The sequence below is a fragment of the Polyodon spathula genome, chromosome 9, assembly GCF_017654505.1.
Source record: "Polyodon spathula isolate WHYD16114869_AA chromosome 9, ASM1765450v1, whole genome shotgun sequence".
NCBI classification, from domain to species: Eukaryota; Metazoa; Chordata; class Actinopteri; order Acipenseriformes; family Polyodontidae; genus Polyodon; species Polyodon spathula.
The window spans coordinates 31,800,687-31,825,678 of NC_054542.1; the positions used below are offsets into that span (position 1 = coordinate 31,800,687).

The following is a 24,992-nucleotide window of genomic DNA, read 5'->3' on the forward strand; positions in this document are numbered from 1 at the left end:
AATACAGTGAATTATTCACAAACAGTCCAAGGACCACTGCTGTGTTAATAACTGTAGAAATAACAACATATAACCTGCCAATACCTTTTGAATTGATCTACTGCAATTCACCAATTATTACTTTTCTTATTATGCCTGGATTGCTATCAGTGTTTATGGTTGTTGATGAAAAGCAAGATAGAAACAGTAAAGAATGAAAAAAAGGTGATATCAAAGTAAATTGGCCCTGTGTTGAAAACTGCACTATATTTAACTTAAATGTCCAATTTGGTTGCAGCTGCAATATGGAAATAAATGTAATTTAACAGTAAAGGAAAATGTGAAACTGATGTACTGTAATTGCAGAAATGATGATTATAGCATAATGTTCACCTTTAGTCATTACAGTGGGACATAGTTTCCTGCCTGTCCATTTTTTAAAATAAGTTTTACTTGCCTCTTGTTGTCATTAGCAGCATGGTACATGAAAGCGCAGCAACATTTTTTTATTAAAATCTGAATATTGCAAATCGTTGTTAAATATACAAAGAGCCATTGACAATGCTGCTATTGGTAATAAGTATGTTAGTAACGTATATTTCTCCACAGCTGTAAATTGGAAATTAGAGCCATCAGTACAGATGACCATGACATACACTATATATAAACAGTGCCTACAGAATAGGATAGAATAAAAAAAAGAAATGTTTAATCACAATATGATAAGCATTTCCTCAGATATATTCAAATATGTAAGTGTGATAGACACTGCCATATATACCTAGAATCTATTATTCTCAAAAACTAAATAATGTTAATACCACGTTTTATGACAATTGGTAAAGTGGTTCGCCAGATACATGGAAAAAAGTATGACGTGTGGCATCTGTACAACAGCTTTCACTGATATATCCCGTTCACAGGGGTTTATCCTCAGTAGGTGATAACAATAGATAAGTAACCTTGGTTTCAAAATCACTGCTGAAAAAACATGGTTCAATCAATTAATATTTATTTTATATAGCGCCTTTCATATTGGATCACCATCACAAAGCACATTACAAGATAGTGAGGAACAATGCATAATACATTAAATACAGTGAAATACAAGGCATAGTACATTAAATACAACATTAAAAACAATGCAAACACATTAAATATATTAATTATATTAATTATAGGCACACTACATTAAATAAAAGGCTAGGATGTGAATTCTAAACATTGTGGAAGAGTGTGTCATACCGTGTCATACAGATAAGATGGAGTAAAAAAAGAAAACCTGAAATAGCAATTTAGACAACAGCTAATAACAAATATCAGGCTAAAAGAGCACTGAAAACAAGCGAGAACAAGTGGGTCTTGAGAGTTGATTTGAAGTAAGTGATTGTGGGAGCTGCACGGACTAAAGCTGGGAGAGAGTTCCAGAGAGTTGGGGCCATGAAGCTAAAAAAGCGCTGTCCGAGTGTGGTGAACTTTTGCTTAGATATAACCAGGAGGCCTGAGTCAGAGGACCTCAGCTTGCGAGCAGGGACATAGCGGGTCAACAGTTTGGAGGGAAACTCTGGACCTGTGTGATGTAGGGCCTTGTAGGCAAGCAGGAGAATTTTGAAAGTAATCCTGAACTTAACAGGCACCCAGTGGTGTTGGGCAAATAGGGTAATGTGATCATGTTTTTTACACCTGGTAAGGATCCTAGCAGCAGCATTTTGAACCAGCTGCAGTCTGTTTATGACACGTGATGGAAGACCATCATAGAGAGAGTTGCAGTAGTAGATTCGAGAGGAGATGAATGTGCATGACAGAGTATTTCTGCATCCAGGAGGGAAAGGTACGGATTGACCTTTGAGATGTTTCTGAGGTGGTAGAAGGAGGATTTTACTACAGAATAGATTTGGGCATCAAAGGAGAGGTTACTATCCTGAAGTATGTGGGAGAGTAGGTGGCTGGATGCAGGATTTGGTCAATGGTTTTGAAGAGAATATTTGGTTTACCATGTTCTAGAGATATAAGTCCAGAGAAGTACTTCACCCTGGCAGCAATCAGTGCATGTCTGTAGCTACTGAGTTGATCGGTCCAAATCTCTCAGTGAACTGTTAGTACAAATCTAGTAAGGTGCAGTAAAGCATGGTTAAAAAAAAAATCTAAGGCATGATAAAGCACAGATAATAATAGTACATCACAGATACGAATATGGTAGACAAGATACAGTAGTTAACTATATTATTAAATGTATCGTGAAAATATGTGGAAATGTTAGTGTTAGAAACAATGCCTGCTGTGGAGTTCTGTTGGTGTAGGAGATTGTGGAATACTCATCGTCTTTTTGTGAGCATCATTCAGGTGTTGTACCTCAAAAATGCCACTTTAAAGAGCAAGCAGCTTCAAATAACAATTTCAAACTTTTTATTTAAACTTTTTATGATGTTTGCAATCGTTTTGAGTGGTTCTTATTGCATTTTATTTAAAATAATTAGGCACACTAAATTAAAAAAAAAAAAAAACAAACAAAAAAAAAAAAAAAACATGATGTCAGTGTTCACTGTTGCCTTGCCTTGCCAGGAAGTCTGTTACTGGTTTACTTCTCTGGTCATTTCAACCCAGCAGTGTAATCTGAGTCAAAGCCTGTTACTGGCTAAAAGCATGTCAGTCAATAGTGGAAGCAGCTTATTGGTTATTGACAGGAAAGAAGCCAGATGTTACAGGTCAAATGAACCAGGAAGTGCAACACAGATTTCTTTAATCTAGTGTTGTACCAGTTATGAAAATACATGTTTGAGATAATGTGGGTGTCTTTCAAAACTACAGATTTTATACATATATAATGAATGGATGTGCATAGCAGAGACATCTTTGGAACTGTTTTGTTAGCTACAGTTACTTTAGTTTGTTTTACCCAGGTTCAGAAGCTGCCCTTCCATTCTAGTTTCTGGCCACTGTAACATAGATTGATAGATTACCAATAGTGTATTGAAAGTTCTAAGAGCCAGTGCCATCTAATGAACACCTACTCTGTAAAAATGTAAGGAAGCATTTACAAAAATGGTGAAAATGTAATTTGAAGCATCATACTTTTCAACATACTCCTGGTTGTTATTGCTTTGTATAACAGAGAGACTGAAGATTGCTACATTATTCACTTTAATGCATGGAAAGCATTTTATTGTAAGACTGATATAATTGTGCCACAATCAATTAAGATTAGACTTATATTCTGTTGTTACTCATATTGCCAGGAGATCCACCTGCAAAGAATTTGACGTTTCTTATTTGCAAAGAATATATATCTATCTTATATATTATATATATATATATATATATATATATATATATATATATATATATATATATTAGCTTCTGTGACATGCTAAAAAAAAATATTTTATTTGTTTTTATTTTTTTGCAGTGTAACACTTTTTACTGTCTTTAAAATAAATCAATTAATGTTGGGGGCTTTGAACAAGTTACATAAATTTGAAAGCAAATTGATACCATGTAAATTATATCTCTTATATATTATTTTCTTGATTTCCAAAGATTTAACTATGTTAACACAGTATTCGGAAAACAAAATAAAACATGGGTTGCATTTATGAAGAATTAGAGTGCCAGTCCACACATAAGGGCAGCAATGCATTTCTGTCCTTTTAATGCCCTTTTAATACAGGAATCTGCATATTAACTAACACCAATGGCCATTGCTTTAGGTATTTCAAATGACATTTGGATACCATTATACAAAACTCGTGCAAACTAAAGCATATTCAGCAATGACAACACAAATGATTTGGAACACACATTGAAAAAGAGTGCATATTACATTATAAAACCAAATTACCATGCAAAAACACGGTGATAAACTGTTGTAAGTGTTTCTAAAAGGAAAAGACATATACAATATCAGAATATGTTTCTGTAACACGAGGGGAGGGGATGATTGCACTTTCCCAAACAAGTTGGACACCTCTCTGCTATAGTTGGCTTGCTTTGAAAATAAACTTCATCTCCCAGCAGGCATTTTGATCTCACAGGCAAGCCAACCACAGCTGGCCAACTATTTGTGATCCTGCGTTTTATGTACCCTACAAAAAACAACAGTATAAATAAAATCTATACAAAAAAATACATAAAGAAATAAAAAATACGTTTTAAATAATTAAGTATATTATACATGAAAATCGTAAAACATGTTTTAAAAAAGCATTATTGAGCCTGTTTAATAATTTACAGAGACACATTAACCCTGGTTTTGATTTTTAGATATCCACCAGTTCCCAACTGCATCTCTCTTCCGCAAAACATTCATAATAAAAAAAAAAAAAAAAAGAAAGAAAATGGCAGGGGAGCCAGTTTCTTTCAAGCCAGTAACTCATGTTGTCTTCGACATGGATGGGCTTTTATTGGGTATGTATATATTTAATGTACTGTATAGTAATCTATTAGCTCATGTTTCTCCAATGCTGTCCTGATTTCTTTAGTCTATTGACTGCTGTGCTTGGCAAATTTCCTGCGTGAGCCATACGAAAGGCAGGCGCACATTCAGGTTTATTACTACTGCTGATATGGTGTGAATGTAAGTGAAAACATATTCAAACGAAATGTTAATCTGTGTATCAGTGTATATTTTAATTATGTGCACACTGCATTATTAATGTATTGTACAGATACAGATTCAATGCAAATAAAACGTCCAGCTAAAAACTTTAATACAACTTGAGTTCTTCATTAGCCTTTATTTTTTTATTTTTAGTTACACAGTTTATTACACAATAAACAAATTACGTTTTCAGCAGGTGCTTGGTTCCCAAGATTAGTGAGTGATGCGCAAAGTGGTGGTCGCAGAGAGTCAGTAAGGGGGGCACGACTATGATTAAAGGATCAGTTCTGTATTTTTTTTTTAAAGGATAGAACATTTTAAATAAATACTTAAATGACAGCTAATTAGTCCCAAGTTCTGACCTTTCAAATGAGCTGTTGACAATGACTGTAGGACTTGAGAAATTATGTTTGCAGTGACGTGTCTGTGACACTGCAGTGAACAGAGCCGAAATGGCGGCTTTCACGTATGGGACGACAAATGTAAAAAAAGTATTGTTTTCCCGGATTTAATGTAAATCGCGTATTTCTTTCTAGATTTAACGAATGCTAAGAAAAGGTTCTAATATAAAAAGTTTGTGCAGCACTGCTCTAGATACACGTGTTTGCAGTCCATGGCTAACAATATAATAGGCCGGTTGCAAGGTACCACATACTTAGCCATTATTGGAACTAAATTCAAGTCTGGTTCAACCCCAGTTAAAACCATTACATTTGTCTAAATTAAACCCAACTGAAACACACCAAACATTAAAAACAATTAATTGGTTTAATAAGAAACACTTGCCATTGAATATGCAATATTTTGCAGTTACAGTCACATTTGTTTTAAAACAAATGTAGATTTTGGTACAGCCCTTAGTTAAAGTAGCAAAAGCGTGTACAATAATTTCTTCTGTAACTTTAGAAAATTAATTTGAATTAGGGCCTCCAATAGAAAATAACTTTCTCATTTGGTAGTGCATGGGTTGAAATGCTTATAGTGATCTTGGACTCAGTGTAGGATGTATAAAGTAAGTAAGTACTAATCACCTTCTGAAACATCTTTTTAGCATTTATGATTATGATGAGGATGATTGTGTTTATAATTGTATAGTTAATAACAGCTACACGTATCTGTATTATTCAGTTTCTATTGTATATGAATTGGACTTAGTATAAGTTTTTTCAACTCTGCAGACTTGGACACAGGTCTAGGAAAGATAACTGCTCTGGTAGTGTATGAATGCCTTAAAAGTAATAGGAACATTTCAGTAGATGTGAGCAGCAGTTTCTGTTCTTAAAATCCCCAGTATGGCTTATTTTGCATTTTAATTACATCTTTATTTTTAACAAGATCAATGTCCAAGTAATTTTATATTCAGTGAGGATGATGGCAATGTTTTTCAGATCGAAGCACTGTGACACTAATTGTGTTCATGTTAATAGATAATCAATCTGTAAATAAAACAAATTAGTATTTTTGCCAATGTCACATCCATTTTGGTCTCATGTTCCATGACATATGCATTAAAACATTATTAACATTACTGTGCAAAAATAATCTGTACCAATATCACATTCATAAAAGTGCTAATGAATATTATGAGATAAGCCAGTTTTATATAATACTTTGATTACAGTCAACCTATAATGACAGTACAATGTTTTCTTATGCAGATACAGAAAGGCTATATACAGTTTCCTACCAGGAGATTTGTGATCGTTTTGGAAAGAAGTATACCTGGGAAGTGAAATCCTTAGTGATGGGTAAAAAAGCGTTAGATGCTGCTAGAATAATCCGGGACTCCCTGGAGCTCCCAATGACTCCTGAAGAACTTTTAGAGGAAAGTCGAAAGAAACAAGAAAAACTATTTGCTTCAGCTAAGCTGATGCCAGGTAATTATTATTATTACTATTATTATTATTATTAGTAGTCGTAGTAGTAGTCCTATTTAAAAGCCCACGTTGGGACTGTCCAACAAATGACGGCTGGAGAGAAGAATTCAAATTAGCATCCTCAATTTGAGGATGCTAAATGGATGGGCTTTTAACTAATTTAAATGAAAAAACTGGTTGAAAAGTCTGGAAATTAAATGTTCAAAACAAAAGGAGGGGTGGTACAGAGCACGCCACCCAGAGCCCACTGGTCGACAAAGGCTGACATGTCACTCCGCTTGGGTGTGCTCCAACTTAACCCGGGACCAGACCAGGGCCCTGAACATGGCTCCGCAGTCAGAGACCCTCCCCGGCAATCTTACGCTTCCTGGTCTTGTAGATGGCCAGTCTAGCAAGAGCCAGGAGCAGATTCACCAGGAGGTCTCTCGCCTTGGTGGAGCCACGAACAGGGTGCCCAAAAATGAGAAGGGAGTGGGAGAAATGCAGCCAGAACTGCAGCAGAAGGTTCTTTAAGAGCACAAAGAACGGCTGCAGCCTAGCACACAGAAAATAAATATGAACTACCGACTTGGACTGACCGCAGAAAGGGCATGCGGCGTCCAAGTCGTTAAAGTGACGCAGGATCTCTCCTGACGCGAGCGCTTCGTGCAACACCCTCCATCCCAGGTCCAGGTAGATTACTGCTGTACTATGTTGCTCATTTTGAAAGGCAATTTTTTATTCGTGTGGGGCTGCCTTTTTTAATGATTGTTTTGGGAGTTTGTACAGTTATATTTGTTTCAGTTGTTTAAATAATCAGGTAAAACACGCAGGCAGACATGTACGGTAAATAGTGTATGGAAACCAATTTAATCATGTGGTTCTTTGTTTTCTGTTTCATTCTTTTATTTGGGATATGCAGGTATACAGGTGCAAATATAGACTATGTAATGTTAACTTTTTTCATTTATTTTTACCCTTCTATCTTGAGGTTTATGCTGATGAGGTGCACACTTTTCTTCATTCAAATACACAAAAAATACCAAAAACAGTTAATTAGAATTTCTTCCAAATATAAGACTTTCACCAGACAAGATTGAAAAAAGGATTGAAGGTGTCTGAACATGGACATATTTTTGTAAATAGCCTTTTAATCACTTTTCTGAAAAATGTCTATTTTGTTGGGAACAGATAGTAGCTGTTCAACAGATAGTAACTAAGCCAATAGCACAAAATACAGGAGTGTCCTGAGCATAACTGTATCATTTCTTATCACTGATCTGCTCCTTGTATGCAGGAGTTGAAAAGCTGATCCACCATCTGCACAAACACAACATACCCATGGCAGTCGCTACCAGCTCTGAGAGAGTGACATTTGAAATGAAAACAAGCAGACACAAAGAGTTCTTCGATTTGTTTCATCATATTGTGCTTGGAGATGACCAAGATGTAAAGAATGGCAAGCCACAGCCCGATTCCTTTCTGGTTTGTGCTAAAAGGTTTAACCCGCTGTCTTCCCCTGAAAAGGTAAGGTATATCAGTAAACTACCCTACAGAACAAAGGATAACGCAAATAAATACAGTTAACAAGGACATAGGTTTTCAGGATTTACTTGGCTCTGAACCCCCCATGTCATTAAGCATTCTGACTGAGGACCCACACCCATTGAATGCATAGAAAAATGAAATGAGTAACCTGGGTGTGTATATGTACACACACATGCGCGCACACACACACACACACTTGAATTGCCCTGGTAAAGCAGTAATAAGTTGCTTTTCTAAAACCATACTGATTGAATGGTAACCGTGTTTAGCTTATACAGACTTTACACATCAGTGGTGAAGACATAAATACAGCTTCTAATGTCCCTTTATTAAATGTATTCATCAACATTTCAGCATTATACTTTTAAAATTACAAAGGGTAGCAAGGATTTTTGTAGATTCCTAACTTGCAATAAGAAGGAGACAATTTGACATACTGATAATATATACTCAGGGACTCCAGCAAGTAACAATATTTTTAGGCTTGTACTTCTTAAAAATAAAAAAATATTGACTACTGCAAAGGGCATCTACAGTACCAGTCTGTAAAGTGACCCAGCTGTAGACCTTGGTATTTCAAAACACACCTTTTTATATTGATCTGCATTTACCTGTCTTCAGATACAAATGTATGCATTTATACATCTTGCTAGAGGTTTGCTTTCACACAAAACATTTTGTTTTAGAAGATGTGAATTATAGCCTGTTAGGTTCTTATTCATTAGGGCACCCCTATTTTGACTTGCATTTGTCTTGATAAAGTATCAACCAGCTGCTAAGGGACTTAACAAAATGTGTTGCAGATTAATAAATTACACTTGGCAGCCTTCTGCCCTTCAACGTGACATGTGTTCCTAAGCACCCTGTGACAGTGTGTAGCTCACCATACGTATGTTGCAAGTTGCTGGAGCAAAATGACCAATTGTTAGAAAATGACAATGCATGTAATTATTATTAATCATGATAAGCAAACCAAAGAGCACTTATTTTGAGACCTGAAGTCGGTTCTTGGTATTGGTGGTTGAAAAGGAATAATTATACTAATGAATCAGTATCCTTTGTTCTTCAACTTGTTAGAATGCCCTATAGGTACTATCAGGCTTGGTTGTAAAAGAAAAATAAATAATTCCCTTGGGCTTTTTTTTTTTTTTTTTTTTTTTTTTTTTTTTTTTTTTTAAAAAAAAAAGGTCTAGGCTATGCACTTCTGTTTAGAAAAAAAAATATGAATGAGATATAAGGCCAAACAGCACAGAATTTGCTTAAGGTTAACACCAGACCTGTCCTCAGAACCTCGATCCCTCCCCTTTTTAATGGTCACTTGCCAGACGTCTCAGGATTGCCACTTAGAGCTAATCAAGCAGTACTAGCCCAGAGTAACATTCTGTATATGAAAGTCAACCTCAATATACAGACCTGAGCTGTTCCTTTTGGGGAAAATTGAGAATACTGGGGAAGATAGAAGGCATGGATTTTAGCCTATTCCCTTTTTTTAATAATAATAATAATAATAATAATAATAATAATAATAATAATAATAATAACAACATAGACAGTGTTTAGTCACCTTTTTACAGCTTTCAGAATGTTGGGGGAATGAAACACACTGAATTGCAAAACACTGACCATACCTACCCAGTGGCCTTTAACGGATTTATGAGGTTAACATTTGTAAGCAGTTCTTGTGTCTTCTTTGTTGTATTCCCATTGATTGATTGTCATTATATTTGATATCTCTGCACACTTAAACCATCTGTCTGTCTGGCTGTGAGAATCTTTACATTCTAGTTCATTAAACTAAACCACATTCAATACAAGATTTAGTTTTAAATTAGCTTAATTTAAATGTGACCCTCTTTGAGATATACCAGATATGTCAAATTCAGATTCATGATAGGAATGGACTCCCTATAGTAGTCAGTTGTTATAAACTTCTGATGTTTTGGATAGTTGTTTTTGAAGCTATTGTAAAAGCTGAAATGTCAAATGTATCCTCCATAGAAAAAAAATAAAATAAAACCAGTGTTTGTGGTAGAGATCTAAGGGCCGCATGTTACAAGCTTATTCAGTTACCAAACAACTGCTTCAAGATTAAGCTGTTTTTTACAGCCTTCATATTCTTTTTGTTAGCTGTATTTTGCCTGCATAAAAATGACCCAATTAGACTAGCTCAAACATATTTGAAAGTTCCCAAGTGGAATTGACACTGCCTAGAACTATTAAATGAAAAACATTAAATAAAGGTCGTATTTTTTCGTAGTATTTGTTAGCTGAACACAATGTTTAAGATAGTGCCAGTAATACGAAATGTTTTTAATATATCTTTAGTAAGCATTAAAGTAATACCGATTGTATTACATAACAAAAAAAAAAAAAACTAAGTAGGGCTATTTTGCCAAGTTGCCATTACACTAGCAGATCCATTTGTCAGATTTATTCACCCCTGATTTCCCTGTATGAGTGTTTTTGTTTTTAAGGTTAGTTTCTAATAACCTGTATCAATATCCTTATCAGTCGTACATCACCCAGCACTGCCTGTTACACAGAACACAGAGTACTCAAAGGCATGCTCACTAATAAGGACTTCTCTCTATTTTATGCTGTTCTCTACCTTTAAATTTTAAGCTGCTTTAATGTAAATGTAATGTACCTACCAGGTGTTAAAAATAGAATATTCTACAGTATTAGAAATCTCCAGGTGTTTTACATAACAACAAGGTACTCCTATGTGAATGAAGTTATTAATTTGGAGTACATGATTTTTCATGATATTGATAATAAAAGGCTATATGTCTCCTTTAGCCTGCCGTAGGGTTACTGATTAGTTAAAAGATATAGTGTACAAGGTATCACTGTCTCTGCTTTCCACTGATTTTTTTTTCAATTCTGTATGGAAAGCTTTTTTTATCTTCACAGATTTCTGTCTCTTCCTGTCTGATTTACTATGTCTTGTGGCGATTATGTAAACTGGTAATGTTATTTTCCAGCAAGGTTTAAACAGAACACCACAAAAAAATATGAAACACAAGTTGATATCAGATTCAAAACAAATGACATTGAGCATTTGCAATAGGAATAAAAAAAAAAAAAATGACAATACCAAAAAAACAGTAGACCTATGTATTTTGAAAAAAAAAGTTAATAAAAATCTATTTTGGTTAAATAAGTAATTGCAAATGAACAAGTGAAAATCAATAAGTAAAGGACAGGCACAGGGGCCTATATTGTTCCCTTCATTTTCCCCGTCCATAGATAATGTGTTACATGTCCAAATTGACCATATTGGAAAATCAGGCCCAGTGTCGTTATAATTAATACACAGCTGTATTCTATGATTCTCTCAGTAAAGTTCTGTTACGGGTGGTGTCCAGTAGAAATCAACCATTGTTTTTACCGGAACATATCAATGATATAGATCAATTTTTAACATTTTTCTTTTTTACAAACATTGTTTTATGTGACACCTTAGATTATGCCACCCACGGATGCTTTCTTTTTGTTCACTTACTCCCATTTCTAGTTTATTAAATAGTTTTAACAGGAGGTACCTGTCTGTCAAGTGTGACATGGGAATTACTGACAGTTCTGAGCGCCTGCACAAAGTGATTATTTATATATTCATATTTTTTGAAGATGCTTACATTTACTTAACACTCATCCTGTCACTATGGATAAAAGAAAAAAAAAATCTCTCAGTTACTTTGACTCACAAATTAACAATATGTCCCATGCTGTTGCCAGCACATCGTTCGGATTGCAGGAATGGTGCAGCAGAATGTCTTAGCATTTACTGATAGACAGAAACAACAGCATCAGAATGTGAAAAGGGAGGAATTTAAGGATTTTGTTTATCTTTTAATCGTCTTAGGGCACCATCTTTTATTTTATTTTATCTTTTTAGATACACACAATGTGCAAACCCAAATATATAAATGAGTAATTTTTAAACAAAAAGGATAATGATGTTCTCACAAATCATGAAAAACAACACAGTGATTTGAGGACAGATCTCAAACTCCAGTGAACTAGAGCGGCCATTTTGAAACAGATTTTCAAGTTATAACTGTACAAAGTTGTCAGGATGTTAATGAAAAGATACATTTCAGGTACATTATTTAAACAGTTTACCAACACATGGGGGCTTATAACATTTTTGGAACCCCGCTGCTTAGCCTTTAAAAAGGCTTACTGTGCATTTGAAAATGGCTGTTATGGCTATAGTAATTATTTATGTTCAGTAATTTCAGATACACATATACTTCTTAATGAGGCCTGATCCAGTGCATCTCAGGCTTTTAATCAGTCCCTGGTTAGCATTTATTTATTGAATGAAATAGAGCTTACACTATAAGTAAGAATTTGGTTCAGCATTTCCAGCTGCTGGGCTTTTGTTTGCCCTATCATTTTAATTATGCTGTACCTGAACGTACATTAAAAGCTGGATTGGCAGATTCACAGGTCGCAGGAGTTTTCTTTATGTCCCCTATGATTAAAAATGTTAACAACTAAGGTGTGAGTCTTATATTCCTACACAGAGTTTTTGTTACTGGCACTGAACAATCCATGGCGAATGCTCACAATGGGTATGGTTGGAACCCACTCATGTGGTTAATTCTTATTACCCTAAAATTAGCTAGATAAGCCACTGCATGTGTGTATAGCCCAAGCCAAGCTACTTTATGCCAGACCTATCCATATTTCTACCTGTAACTTCCCTTATTCCTTGAGAGATAGTTTAATAGCCCCCCAGAACCTTTTTAACACTTTTTCAAGCTGTCACATTGAATGAGTGTCATCTTGGTGCACATGGTATTGTGTGAGTGCTTCCATAATTTCTCACAGTACTCTGTAACTCCATGTACTGTACTTAATGAAATACTGACAAAAATTGAAAAATGGGACATTTCAAAATCTGACATGAAATACGGTACTACTATAATGGTTTCCAGTAGACTTTGGCAATATCATTCTGTATTTTATTTATTTTGATGACATGATTAAATAAAATATCTAAATTTATTTTTATATACTTTTATTTATTTATTTATTTATTTATTTATTTATTTGTGTCTCAATCCTAAAATTCTAGGTGATGCAAAACTTTTGGCCATAGAGTCATTGGCCAGTCGCAGACAAAATTATTGGTCCCCTTTGCTTATTATACCATAATTCAAGGTAACAGATTAAGGACAAGCATTTAGTAAATGTCAACCACTTTTTAATAAAACAAAAAGCAAAATACACAATTTCTAGTAATGTAACAAATAATCTTTATCAAAAAACAAAAACGTCCACTTTTTGGGGAAAAGTTATATTTTAGTCTCACTGGACCAGAGAATTTTGTTGAAGAATGCTTCAGATTCATGTTCATATTTTAAACAGTTTGTTTCATGAATTTTCTTTAAAAGTGGTTTTGCAGTGAGGTCTACGTGCATACAACTCTTCTGTGTTTAAGTGCCTTTGTACAGTTCTTTCATGCTTCTAAATCTTTTTTTTAAATCCTTGGCTGTTAATCTTGGATTACCGGTAATTTTCTTTGGACATCCACTTCTTTCAAGCGTTTCAATTGAATTTGTTCTGTTGTACTTCATTATTGCTCTGATTTGGATTTTGGTATTAGATTTCTTTGACACTGTTCTGTATGCATTTACTTTGTTGTAGTTTTTCACGAGTGCTTTTCTCAAACTTGAATCCAACTCTTTTGTCTTGACCAGCATCTGCTGTATTGCCAAAACATTCTTCTTCAACAGATGTTGGAATTAATGACCTCTTTTTCTGGCTATTGACTTTATAATGCATCTTATTTACTGTGCAATGGTTTTCAATTGATTAATGTATTTTGTAATTAATATGCTTACATTTTTAGACTTTTAATGCAAAGGTACCAATACTTTTGTCATTGCTTGTTAGTATCACTAAAGTTTTAGGAAGCCTCCAAAGTTATACTGTAAAGGCAGGATGACATTACATAGGCCTGCCGACTTCATACATTTTAGTGGGTCTCTGACAGTCTTTAATAATATAAAGCCCGTACTTCATAGCTGTGTGAAATAATGTATTCCAAGGTAATCTTTTCTTCTTGTGTTAGGTTTGAAATATATAATGTGCATTTTTAATCAAATTCAGGCCCACAGTATTTGGATTTGAGTTCATAAGCTGCTCTTCTGTTCTTTATAAAGGTAAGAGCCATCACCATCTAGGGAACAGCTGTGTATTGCCAGCAATACAAAAAAAAAGAAACATGATCCTTTGTACCAGTTTACTCTTTGGAGCTTAGGGGACACCCGAATACCCCAAACTGCTGTTTTCCATAATATACCTTTTCATACTGTTTTCAATCAATTATGTATGTTGCCATTTAAAGCTAGTTTCAAAAGTCCTGTTAGTTTTTAGAGGACATCTGCTGTATTGTGTATATGTACTGTTGTCTATGGATAACAACAAGACTGTCAGAAACAATAATGAACAAAACATTTTTTTTTTTTTTTTTTTAATAACTTATCATATTATAGTATTTTGATAGCACCTGTCCTGTTCATATGGTAATTTTGTAACCATACCCCAAATTTTGTAACCATACCCAAAATTTCCACAGCACGATCAAGAATACAACCTTAATCTTAACATAGAGCTAGAAAGATAAATAGATATAGTTTTAATAATCAAAACCTTTGTTTAAAAAAGATTGTACAGTAATGTCAGATTCATGTTTTTTACTAGCTGTTTCTTTTAACAAACAAGAATCACTAAAAAAAAAAAAAAAAAAAAAAAAAAAAAAACATGAGATAATGCAATTAAGAACTTGTGGAGAACATCTATGCACAGTTTTCCATGATGGCATAAGCTCAGCTGGAGTGATCTTGCTTTAAACTTGCAAATTTAGGGCACAAGGTTAATGAAGTTGGATTGAATGCCCAGATAATCATTCAGTCGTTAATCAACTCAAAAGAATGACTTTTAATTCTGCTACAAAACAGCCCACAATACCATTTTATAATGGACCTTCACAACTCTGTTCTGCAACATAAACATCTGGTAGGGCTCTACTGTAAGGTAAGATAATGCAAAAATTACAATTTTAATTGTGTTTTTGCTTTTACATGGATTTCGTTTCTTTGCATACCCTTGTTATATCTATCATGCAAAGAAGACCATGATTTATTTTGTTTTATTCAGTATAAATAGTGATGCCATAATTGTTTGTATTTCAAGAATGCATGGGAATGTCTTGAGGTTCATAAAATAGGATGGCTCACAAAGTTCTCAGTGTTGTCATCCTCGTGGCCCTCTATAAAAAGAATGCTCCAGCGAGCCGGAATAATCAGAGTAAACTTGCATGTAAATGTGACCTTCCCATTGCTTCACAGAGTCTTAGTGTCTGTCCAACTGTCACTCACACAAGAAGAGCATTCTTTCTCATGGTTTCTGCCTCAAAAGACATTTTCCCATAATATAATTCATTTACCAACTTCCTCTAGTCAATTTTGTGATTTTCTGTTTTCAGGCATTCAGACTGTGTTTATGTGTGTGTGTGTGTGTGTGTGTGTGTGTGTGTGTGTGTGTGTTTGTGTGTGTGTTTTTAGGTAGCGAAAAAAACAGAAGGAGAATTGTGCTTGTTTTTACTTTAAGAAATGCCATCCGTTTTCCCTCATGCAGGCTTTTAGTATTATAAAAGATGTGATAAAATGGAAGTGTGATGTGAAAGCTGCAGAATTTCCCAAGGGTCCCTGATTCAGATTGCCTTTGTAGCCATTAAGAGGTCATCCTGACAAGAGAACAGAGTTGTAAAGTACTGAACAGCTTACAGGGAATAAAGAGCCTGTGAGGAAACAAATGACATACCGAGACAAAATGTACATGTGGTGGCTTTTTAAATGGCTCATTTTCTTTTTCACTTTTCAAATTGTGCAAGCTGTAAGCATTACTAAACGATAATAATATTTTACTGTTTGCTAATCTGATTTTAAGAGAAATGTACTACCTTAAGCCCATGTTACAGTGCAAGGGGTGTCTGTAAAGTGTTAGCAGTTTAACAAATACAATGTGGATAGACTGTACAGTACCCTTTTTCTTTTTTCTGTACATTTTATTTGTAAACTAACAAATTGATCTACCATTGAGATTGTGAGACTGGGTGTGAACTGACGACCATGCTTTCTCCAAGTAGCATCTTAACTGCTGCACAAAACAGCCATGCTCGTTTTCACAAGCAATTACAGAATTATAGAATTATAAAACAGCAGAGACAGATTAGCAAGAATGCTTCAAAGATGGAGAAGGTTTGAGTACCTGTTGCTGAAATCACATTAGGAAGATCTGGATTATGAGGAAGTAAAGTACACAAAATGATTAACTATGGAAGACTGTTGTAAACATTCACCCAGAAATTATATTTGGTAAAACAAATTAAAAAAAAAAAAAAACACATAGCTGTGTGACAAAGCAGTTTTAAAGCACTCTTGTATGCATTCATTAGAAAATAATGCAATTTAACAGATTTCAATTTCTCATTTGCTTCATTAGTAGGGTGATTTAACCATTTTATACAGAACACACTGTTGACTTATTGTTTATTGTACAGCAATTATTGCCATATTGATATTTGTATGTTCTGTAAAGCAATGTTTGAGCATTAGTCACATTCTTGCGTGGTATAGAATAACAATCTGACATCTGAAGTAATGTTTTTGCCCATGGTGGACCCGTATTTAACGTAGCTGCCTGTGTCATGTCAAGTTAAAATCACAGAGATAAAGACAGTAACATTATAAGCATTATATACAAAATCAAAATGTTGTACTTTTGTACTGTGTGGAAGATTTTAAAATGATACAATGCATGGTAAAGGTTTCTGTTTAGATGAAGAACATTTTTTCTATATAAGATACCTGAAAACCCAAGGGTGGATTTTTTAGGATTGGTCTTGTCTTTTTTTAGCAAACTAATTATGAAGCTCATCTAGGATATGACTTTTCTCATCTCCAGAGTGCTGCTCTGTTTCCCGAAGTAGGTGTCAATAACTGAAGTCTGTGTGCTTTATGCATTTATTTTGTTACAATAAAACCCACAATAATTATGGGTCATTTGCCTGGCTTCTGTGGTAATTACAAGTTTTAATTGCTTCTAGTTCAAGAGAATTAGATAGGCTTTTCGCTTATGCGTATTTCCTTCTGTATCCAACAAGCTTAATGACATGATAAAAGTAATTTAGGTATTTCATGGCGAGCTAGTCAAGTACATTTCCTTTGTGCATTTAAGGTTTCTGAAAAGCCCTGATAATGCCATTTTAGGGGTCTTTTAAGCTACTTATAAATAAAAAGTGAAAGCATATCTGAGGTGTGCTTTTGGTGCTTTAAAATCTCATTGAGGACTTTAGATACCATGGATGTGTGCCACAATCTGTCAACCAGAAAACCCAAAAGCAGAGCTTTTTTTGCTTTCTGACAGCAATTGTTCCAAACATAAGCGTCAGAAGTATTGCATTGACACAGCTCAACAGGATGTTGTTTCCACAATGCAAGTCCAATAGAAACCTGTAATAAAGGCTTCAGGATTGAGACGGGTTGATGGCTTAATAGAAGGAGAAACAGAATGTTGGACAACCTTTTTATTGTCCACTTGAAACTGATTATTAAGACTTGACTATGAAATAATTTAGCATTGACGTAATGGGTTGACAGAAGCTTTCTTTAGTAAGACTGTTGGAAATTATCGCAGAGCTATTAAATACTGAACAAGCTTAATATTGCAAAGAATAATTTTCTTTTTTTTTAGTTGACTGACATTTTTATGTTACAGAGAAGCTACTTAACTAGTACAGCATTTTTTTTTTTTTTTAGTGGTTACATTTATTTCTTTTTATTCAATAATATTATCTGTCCTATATAAACAGTACACACACTTTGCAAATTGGCATTTTTAATTTCATGTTCAACAACTGCTTGGCAAAAATACTGAGGGAAATGTAAGTTATTATGTCTTAAAATTCTAGTTGGAAAATATCCTGATACCTGTTTTTTATTACTGTAAACACTCCCAACAGACTGGCACATACAATGATAGATCTTCACTGTGTCATTTCTAAATACAGAGCTCTCCCCCTTTGTGTTTGCTTTCTTGTATAATACTGTATTTCTATCATATTTGTAAATGTGGGGCTCCCGAGTGGCACATCCAGTAAAGGCACTCCACATGGAGTGCATGATGCGCTTTATAGCCTGGAGATTGTCCAGGCTGTTCCACTGCTGACTGGATGGGAGTTCCCAGGTAGCAGTGCACAATTGGCTGAGTGCCAGCAGGGGGCATAGGTTGGCCAGGGTGTTCCACTCCCAAGTCAGCACAGGAGTGGTAGCAGAGATCTGAGCCTAAAATACAATTGGACTACTAAAAATATAAATATGTGTGTATATATGTAAATTGTCAGTTTAGCTTTCTCTTGAGCTCCACTGAAGACAATGCTAACTCACTCTCCTTTGTTTATTAGTGCCTTGTTTTTGAAGACGCTCCAAATGGTGTGCTTGCTGGTCTGGCTGCGGGAATGCAGGTTGTGATGATCCCTGATGAAAATCTTAATCCAGAGCTGACAAAAAAAGCAACATTGGTTCTAAAAACAATGGAGGACTTTAAACCGGAACTGTTTGGCCTCCCAGCGTACAACTGAAACCTGTCCAATTTCCTAATGAAAACATTTAATAAACATCTTTGTTGAACAAAATGCATATTCAGAACAGGTTTTTGAATAAAAAAATTATTGGGAACAATATTTATCTAATAAGTGATATCAGTACAAATAGTAGGAGTATGCCAGCAATGACAGAACAAATATTTTATAAATGCAAGTTATTATAATTTGCTTTGTTTTGTAGAAGGCTGTTATAATTAACTGTAACCTGGCAACCACTAATGGTTCTCATTGATGGGTAGGAGTAGGCGAAGAATGTTTCAAAAGAAGTACTACTAATCTGTTTAATAGTCGTGAATACAAATACAATATTAGTTTTTTTTCAAGGATAACACCATTCAAATTAAAAAAGTCAGGCTATTTTTCTTTTTAGTGTAAAAAATAATGTTAAAACCATTGTCATGATGAGCTATTTAGTGTTTATGACATGGTTTTCATTCTCTTTTATTAGATGTACAATTTTTAGCTCGTACATTAGCATGCAATACAAGTGGTGTTGAATGACTTCCATATTTAGTGATTCAGAAGAAGTATAAATATATCACGTTTTTACTCTGTTGTTTAAAGTGTTACTGGCAGCCATAGAAAATATGAACATCTTTGCAATTTTTTGTTCTTATTTACATATCAATGAATATTTTATTATTTTAAGACATTTGCATACCCATACACCCACTCATACAGTGCTTTTCATACAGCATGCTAACCACTGCCTTCATAAGATGTTCTTTCTTGATGGAATTTCTCAAAAGTTTCATTTGTGTGTTAAAAGGGTTTTGAAAAAAGTTCTGATATGCACAGAAAACAAATATGCTGGGGGGGGGTTGATGATTTCAGTACATTCTTCTAGAGCTACAGATTATGTTTAGTTTTTAAATGTCATCTACAATATTGTATTAGTATGTACCTTTATTTAACAGACTTTTTTTAATATTATACAATCAAAACATAAATCATAACATAGTTTTACTGTGAATTGCTTTTAGATTACATGTCATAAAGGGTCGAAATAAATAAAATGTTTAAAAAAGAATATACCTTCTAATGTTTTACACAAAAGACCACTGTAAAATCCATATAAAAGTAAATAGCCTTTCGCCCGATATACACTGACCGATGCGATCGTCGCATAACACACTAGATGAAGCGAGGGAATCACAGCATTAAACATGTTTCAGCGAGCCGAATGAAATTGATAGGCTGATCCTGTACTATCACAACGCAAAGCATAATACACTGCCTGATGTGACTGTCATGGGATTCAAGGGACACACCTGCACTAAAAGAAGGGACGGGAGTTTAGGGGCGGGATATTGTGTTGCAATGTTGTAATATTGTTGGTGGGCTGTGGGCTATTTAAAGGGAGTCTGAGTTCCTCAGGGCATAGTGTGGGGAAGCTCGCATTGAGTGCTGTGTACAGCTGTCAACTGAATAAAAAAGTGCTGTTCCAAACCAAAGCTACCTTGTCTAGTCTCATCTCTTCTACTGCTTCTATTTCTGGTACACTACAATATACACAGAAACATGATCAATTATTCTCACTAGGGGTCCATAAAAAGGGTTCCTGGATTGTGTTGTAGATACGGTGAGGCAATACAATTGTCGTGCAATTAGGTCTACTTATACTTTTGTGTTAAGTATTTAAAATAGTAAGATATTGAAATATCTAGCTTTTCTTTTTGATGGTTGCCTCAAACATCTGTCTCGGGCATGGCTCCACAGTTGCACGTGGCATTCATTTTTTATAATGTGTTAAAATCTATTAATTATGACTGAGATTAATCAGATATCCATTTGGTTAGCTTTGAAACTTGACAAAGTTGTAATACTGGCTTGGGGGACCTGTCAAGTTCATCACTTTCCCTGCTGCCACTGACCAAAGACTCTTCAGTACTGATAATATGTATATACACTACTCAAAAAAAAAATCTAATTTCAATGAGCACTTTTATACAGTGATATAAGAGATACATTAGGAATATTGTCTAATGTAAGTTTGTCCAACCGTTTCTTATTCTGTATATGGATTGTAACACTGGATAACGGTGGCTCAGACAAGCTACAAGCTGTTTATAGCCCAGCAGTACTTGTTGAGGCACCAAACGTCACAATAATCAAAATACATTTTCCTTGTCCTTTGAGGCTCTGTAGTCTTAATGGCTGCTTTTACCCAGCAGTAAAGAAATGCCCCGTTGTGTGAGCATTTTGTTTTATGAAAAAATCATGCCACCGGATCCCCGACAGTCTATTTGACATGATAGTGTCCACCATCTCCTTCGAGGTGATTGCAGATGCTACAAATTGCAATTGAGAAAACAATAAATTGTAGATGAATCAGAAATTTCACTGCTACCATAAAAATATGTATTGTTTGCTAATACAAAGAAATTGGCAATTTAAAAAAAAAAAAATTTAAAGCACAAAATAAATTACTTTTTAAATTACAATGCATGCTGTAATAACTATCGTATTAGGGGAAATAATGATGAAATTGACGACATTTTTTCAATGATTATTTTAAAAGAAATACAGAAAAATCCACTCCATAGTCTGATTACAGGTACTTGATGGTATGTGATGTGATGCTTCTGTGCATAATAGTTAGAAGCAAGACACAATTTACATAAAAAAAAAAAAAAGATTAATTTGAAGGGCTTGAGTTCAATTTACAACACATGGATAAAAGACAAATCTTATAGCACAGTCATGTGATCTTGTTCAGCCAATCACTATAATTTATCCAAGCCATTTTATAAAAAGACATAATAAATGGGAGATTTCAAACTTGGCTCTTATTTAATGCATTGATTTTCCAATATGTAATTGAAGCTCAGAAAATTCAGGGATAGATGATCAATAATCAATCATCGATTAATTGTTGCAGCTGTATTGTTTGTACAACTTCCAGTGTGTGTCAAGAAAAGAAGTAACACGCCACAAAGTGTAACTACAGTTACTGTGTTTCGTCTTTGTAAATAAATAAAACCTGGATGTCTGTGCCTGTGTTTGCCACCACAATTCTTTTGTCTTTCTTTCACTCTATCTGCAGATTCCCACTCTCTTTTACATTCATATTTAATGTATTGTTTGTTTAAATTGCTTTTTTTTAATGTGGATGTTTTACTGAATTCACTAAGCAAGTTGTTAACAAGTAACCAAAATCACATTAAATTCTGTTGAAACGATTGGTTGTTGAATTTGAAGAACGCACCCAGGTGGGGCAGTGCAGCTGAACAGGGATCTACAATGTTGAGTAACCACAGTGTAGACCGCTACAATATCTGTCTCCACAGTTATAAGTGCAAAAAGTATACATGAAGAATAGAGGGTGTTGGTCACCACTGTACTATGCAGTAGGTGCAGAAGAATAGTCCAGCATTGCTATCCAACAGAGGTTTCTTTAACCAAATGTACTGCATATTTGGGACTTATATAATGACTGTACTGCACAACAGCTGCACTGTCTATTGTGTGGACAATTTTTTTTCCGCTACAATTACTGATAATTAAATACCCTTTATTTGTTGATATATTTAATATTTGTAGATAAGAAGTAAAACAAAATTTTAGGAAAAAGCAATCCTAAGACGTGGCCTCACATAGATTCCTGATGACCTTCCCAGGGGTAGCTTGGCCTTAACTTTGGTATCCATATCCAAGATCATATCCATTTACTGTAATGTTGAGATCTTGAGTGCTTGGCTGAGAATATTTATGGAATTACTGTGTTAGCTTAAATGACTTTAAAGTTCTATGAAATAAAAATGATGCATTTGAAAATGGTTTCCAGTTGCATAGGGTGACTAATTTAGTAACTTTTTTGCATAGCTATAATTAAGGGAGCTCGCACTGTTCAATAGACATTGCCCTTTATAAATTGCAGCAGCAATTATTCCTGTTTGTAACCCAAAGGCGAAATGTCAGATCTCTCAAAAGTAAAGCTGATCCTGGTATGCTTTCAGATTATTGTCTTTGTTGTCTATTATGATGTGCAAAGCTGTGAATCATGAGGGTATAGGGGTTGATTAGATATACTGTAGTCTGATGTGCTTATTCTAATTCTCCATCCTTTCAATGCTTTTTTTTTTTCTTCCCCCATAATATACGTGATATGAAAATAATACACCCTCTTCTTAGGTTTTCTATTTGATTTGCTATCTTACTGTTTATGAGTATCTGGTCTTGTTTAATGGAGCTTAGCATCCTTCTTTGATTTGGTCACCTTAATTTGGCCTTCACTTGATTCAGGAATAAACAAAAGACAAGCTGTGACATATATTGGTCTTTGTTTATGTCTGTTCTATAGACCCTCTTCCCCACTGAGACATGCCTGGAGGCACAGAAGAATAAAAAGCGGCTGGGGGCCGAGTGGCTGCAGGCTTCCTAGCGGCCACTTTCTTTTTGGCTTCTAGTCAAGGCTAAACCTGGCCAGACAGGCAAAGGGATACTAAAAGGGCAAGCATGAACACAAGAGGGGGGCTTTATTCTACTAATAACTATGAAGCATCTGGAAACCTACATCAATGTCAGACTCTCAAGAAAGAAGGTCAATACTTGTGTTCTGATCCTGATTTATTATTTATTATTATTTCTCTGATTTATTAATATAAGACCTTTTTGAATTTTAACAATTTTTCATTTGTCTGCAAAATCTCTTTATGTACATATGCACTGAGCTTGTGCTACACAGTCTTTTCAAAGTCTCCAAATTGGTAGATCTACGAAAAAACATAAAACGCAGTATGTAATTTAATATGTTAACATAACATTATTCATCAGGATTCATTCAACTTTAAAAAGCTAAATTAGTTAATTATATAGGGTGACGCAAAACTTTGGTTATAGCTGTACATTTTTTACTAGAGTGGAATGTGTGCGTCATACAAGTGACTTGAATTACATAGTATTTCAGTGTAACACCATTAATTACATTGTATTTCAGTACAGCATCACTCATTTAATAGACTCCATAAATAACTTTTGGAAAGGTACATGTAAAGAAATCAAAAGACAGAAAAAAGAAAGATTATTCTCAATCATAAGTCTTCTCTGTGTTTGGAAACCTAAGAAAATCTCTTTACTTACAAGTTGAAAGTATCTGACTTACACTTAACAAAGAAGTTGGCTGAGGAGGGCTTTTATATACTGATATTTAATGTCCTTGTTTTTTCATTTCCACAACAGACATGGAATTGACAACAGATTGACAATATTTACCCAAACGAAGTTCATAAAACTGAGCTAGCATCCTTCTATTACATTACTTTGTTGTTGCAGTACACTCAGCACATAAGCCAAGCTCAACGGCTCTTGGGGGTAAGATTGTCTGTGTCTGCTGTGTCATAGATTAACTTGTTAGCAAATGGATGACAAATTTAAGTAGTGTCTGTGTTACGTACATGACAAAAAGGGACTGATTTCTAAATCCTAAATATACTATCTCATAAAACAAATGGTCTCACTACATATATAATGTTAAAATATTATTGCATTATAAATACAGGACAATCACGATATGAATCAATAAATTCAGATGTATTTTTTACTTATGTCATGATGCATGTCTCCCTGGGGTAAAGCCGAGCCAGAAGACAAGGAGGAAATGAGGTTGGTTACATCTGGTCTTCAGGCAATGTTTATATGTGACTCTAAAATCCCATTTAATGTCTGTCTCCTTGTTCTAGTTAGAAGGTGTAACGGGGGTGTTCTGTTACTGTGTGGGTATCCGCTGAGAGACGAGAGAGAGAGACACAGAGCGTTTGACATTGAAACACTGCACAAGCGTCCACGTTTTATTAACAATTACAAATATTGCAAGTAGTTGCAGTGGTACGTGGTCACCACTAGGGAGAACAAACACAGGTGTACATAATTGCAAACTACAAAACAAAACCCAGTTTTAAAAAAAAAAAAAAACAGCTAAGAAATAAAAGGTGGCCAAGCTCATTAAGTTTTAATTAGGCAGTGAGGGAAGTCTAACCATTCAGCCCTGCTATATCTAGCACACATTGTAATTTACAAAATTAAACATTTGTATTTAAAAATCAAACATATCCCACCAAACCATATTTTACCACTGCAGGCCTCAGCCATGCTACAGAAGGGTACACTTTAATGTTTGTATTGTGGTAGTTCTTTACAAAATATTAATATGATTATCAAATTTCTATTTAAAGTACCTAAAGAATGCTAAATAACTTGACTGCATAGTATTTCTCCAATTTAACAACATTTTGCCTTAAAAATAGCTTCAAGGACAACATACATTATAGCAGTTTTTCTTCATGAAAAATAATAGAAGACAAACAAAACATGTTTCTTGTTCATTCAGTTA

General features: G+C 34.6%; 1 protein-coding gene across 1 annotated transcript; it reads left to right on the forward strand.

Moving 5' to 3' along the window:
* Nucleotides 1-4,275: 4,275 nt before the first annotated feature.
* On the forward strand, nt 4,276-20,130 carry LOC121320665 (pseudouridine 5'-phosphatase). Its single transcript, XM_041259213.1, has 4 exons — nt 4,276-4,383; nt 6,235-6,453; nt 7,730-7,959; nt 18,461-20,130. The coding sequence occupies exons 1-4, from the start codon at nt 4,314-4,316 to the stop codon at nt 18,635-18,637; spliced, it is 696 nt and encodes a 231-aa protein (XP_041115147.1). The 5' UTR covers nt 4,276-4,313; the 3' UTR covers nt 18,638-20,130.
* Nucleotides 20,131-24,992: the final 4,862 nt, after the last annotated feature.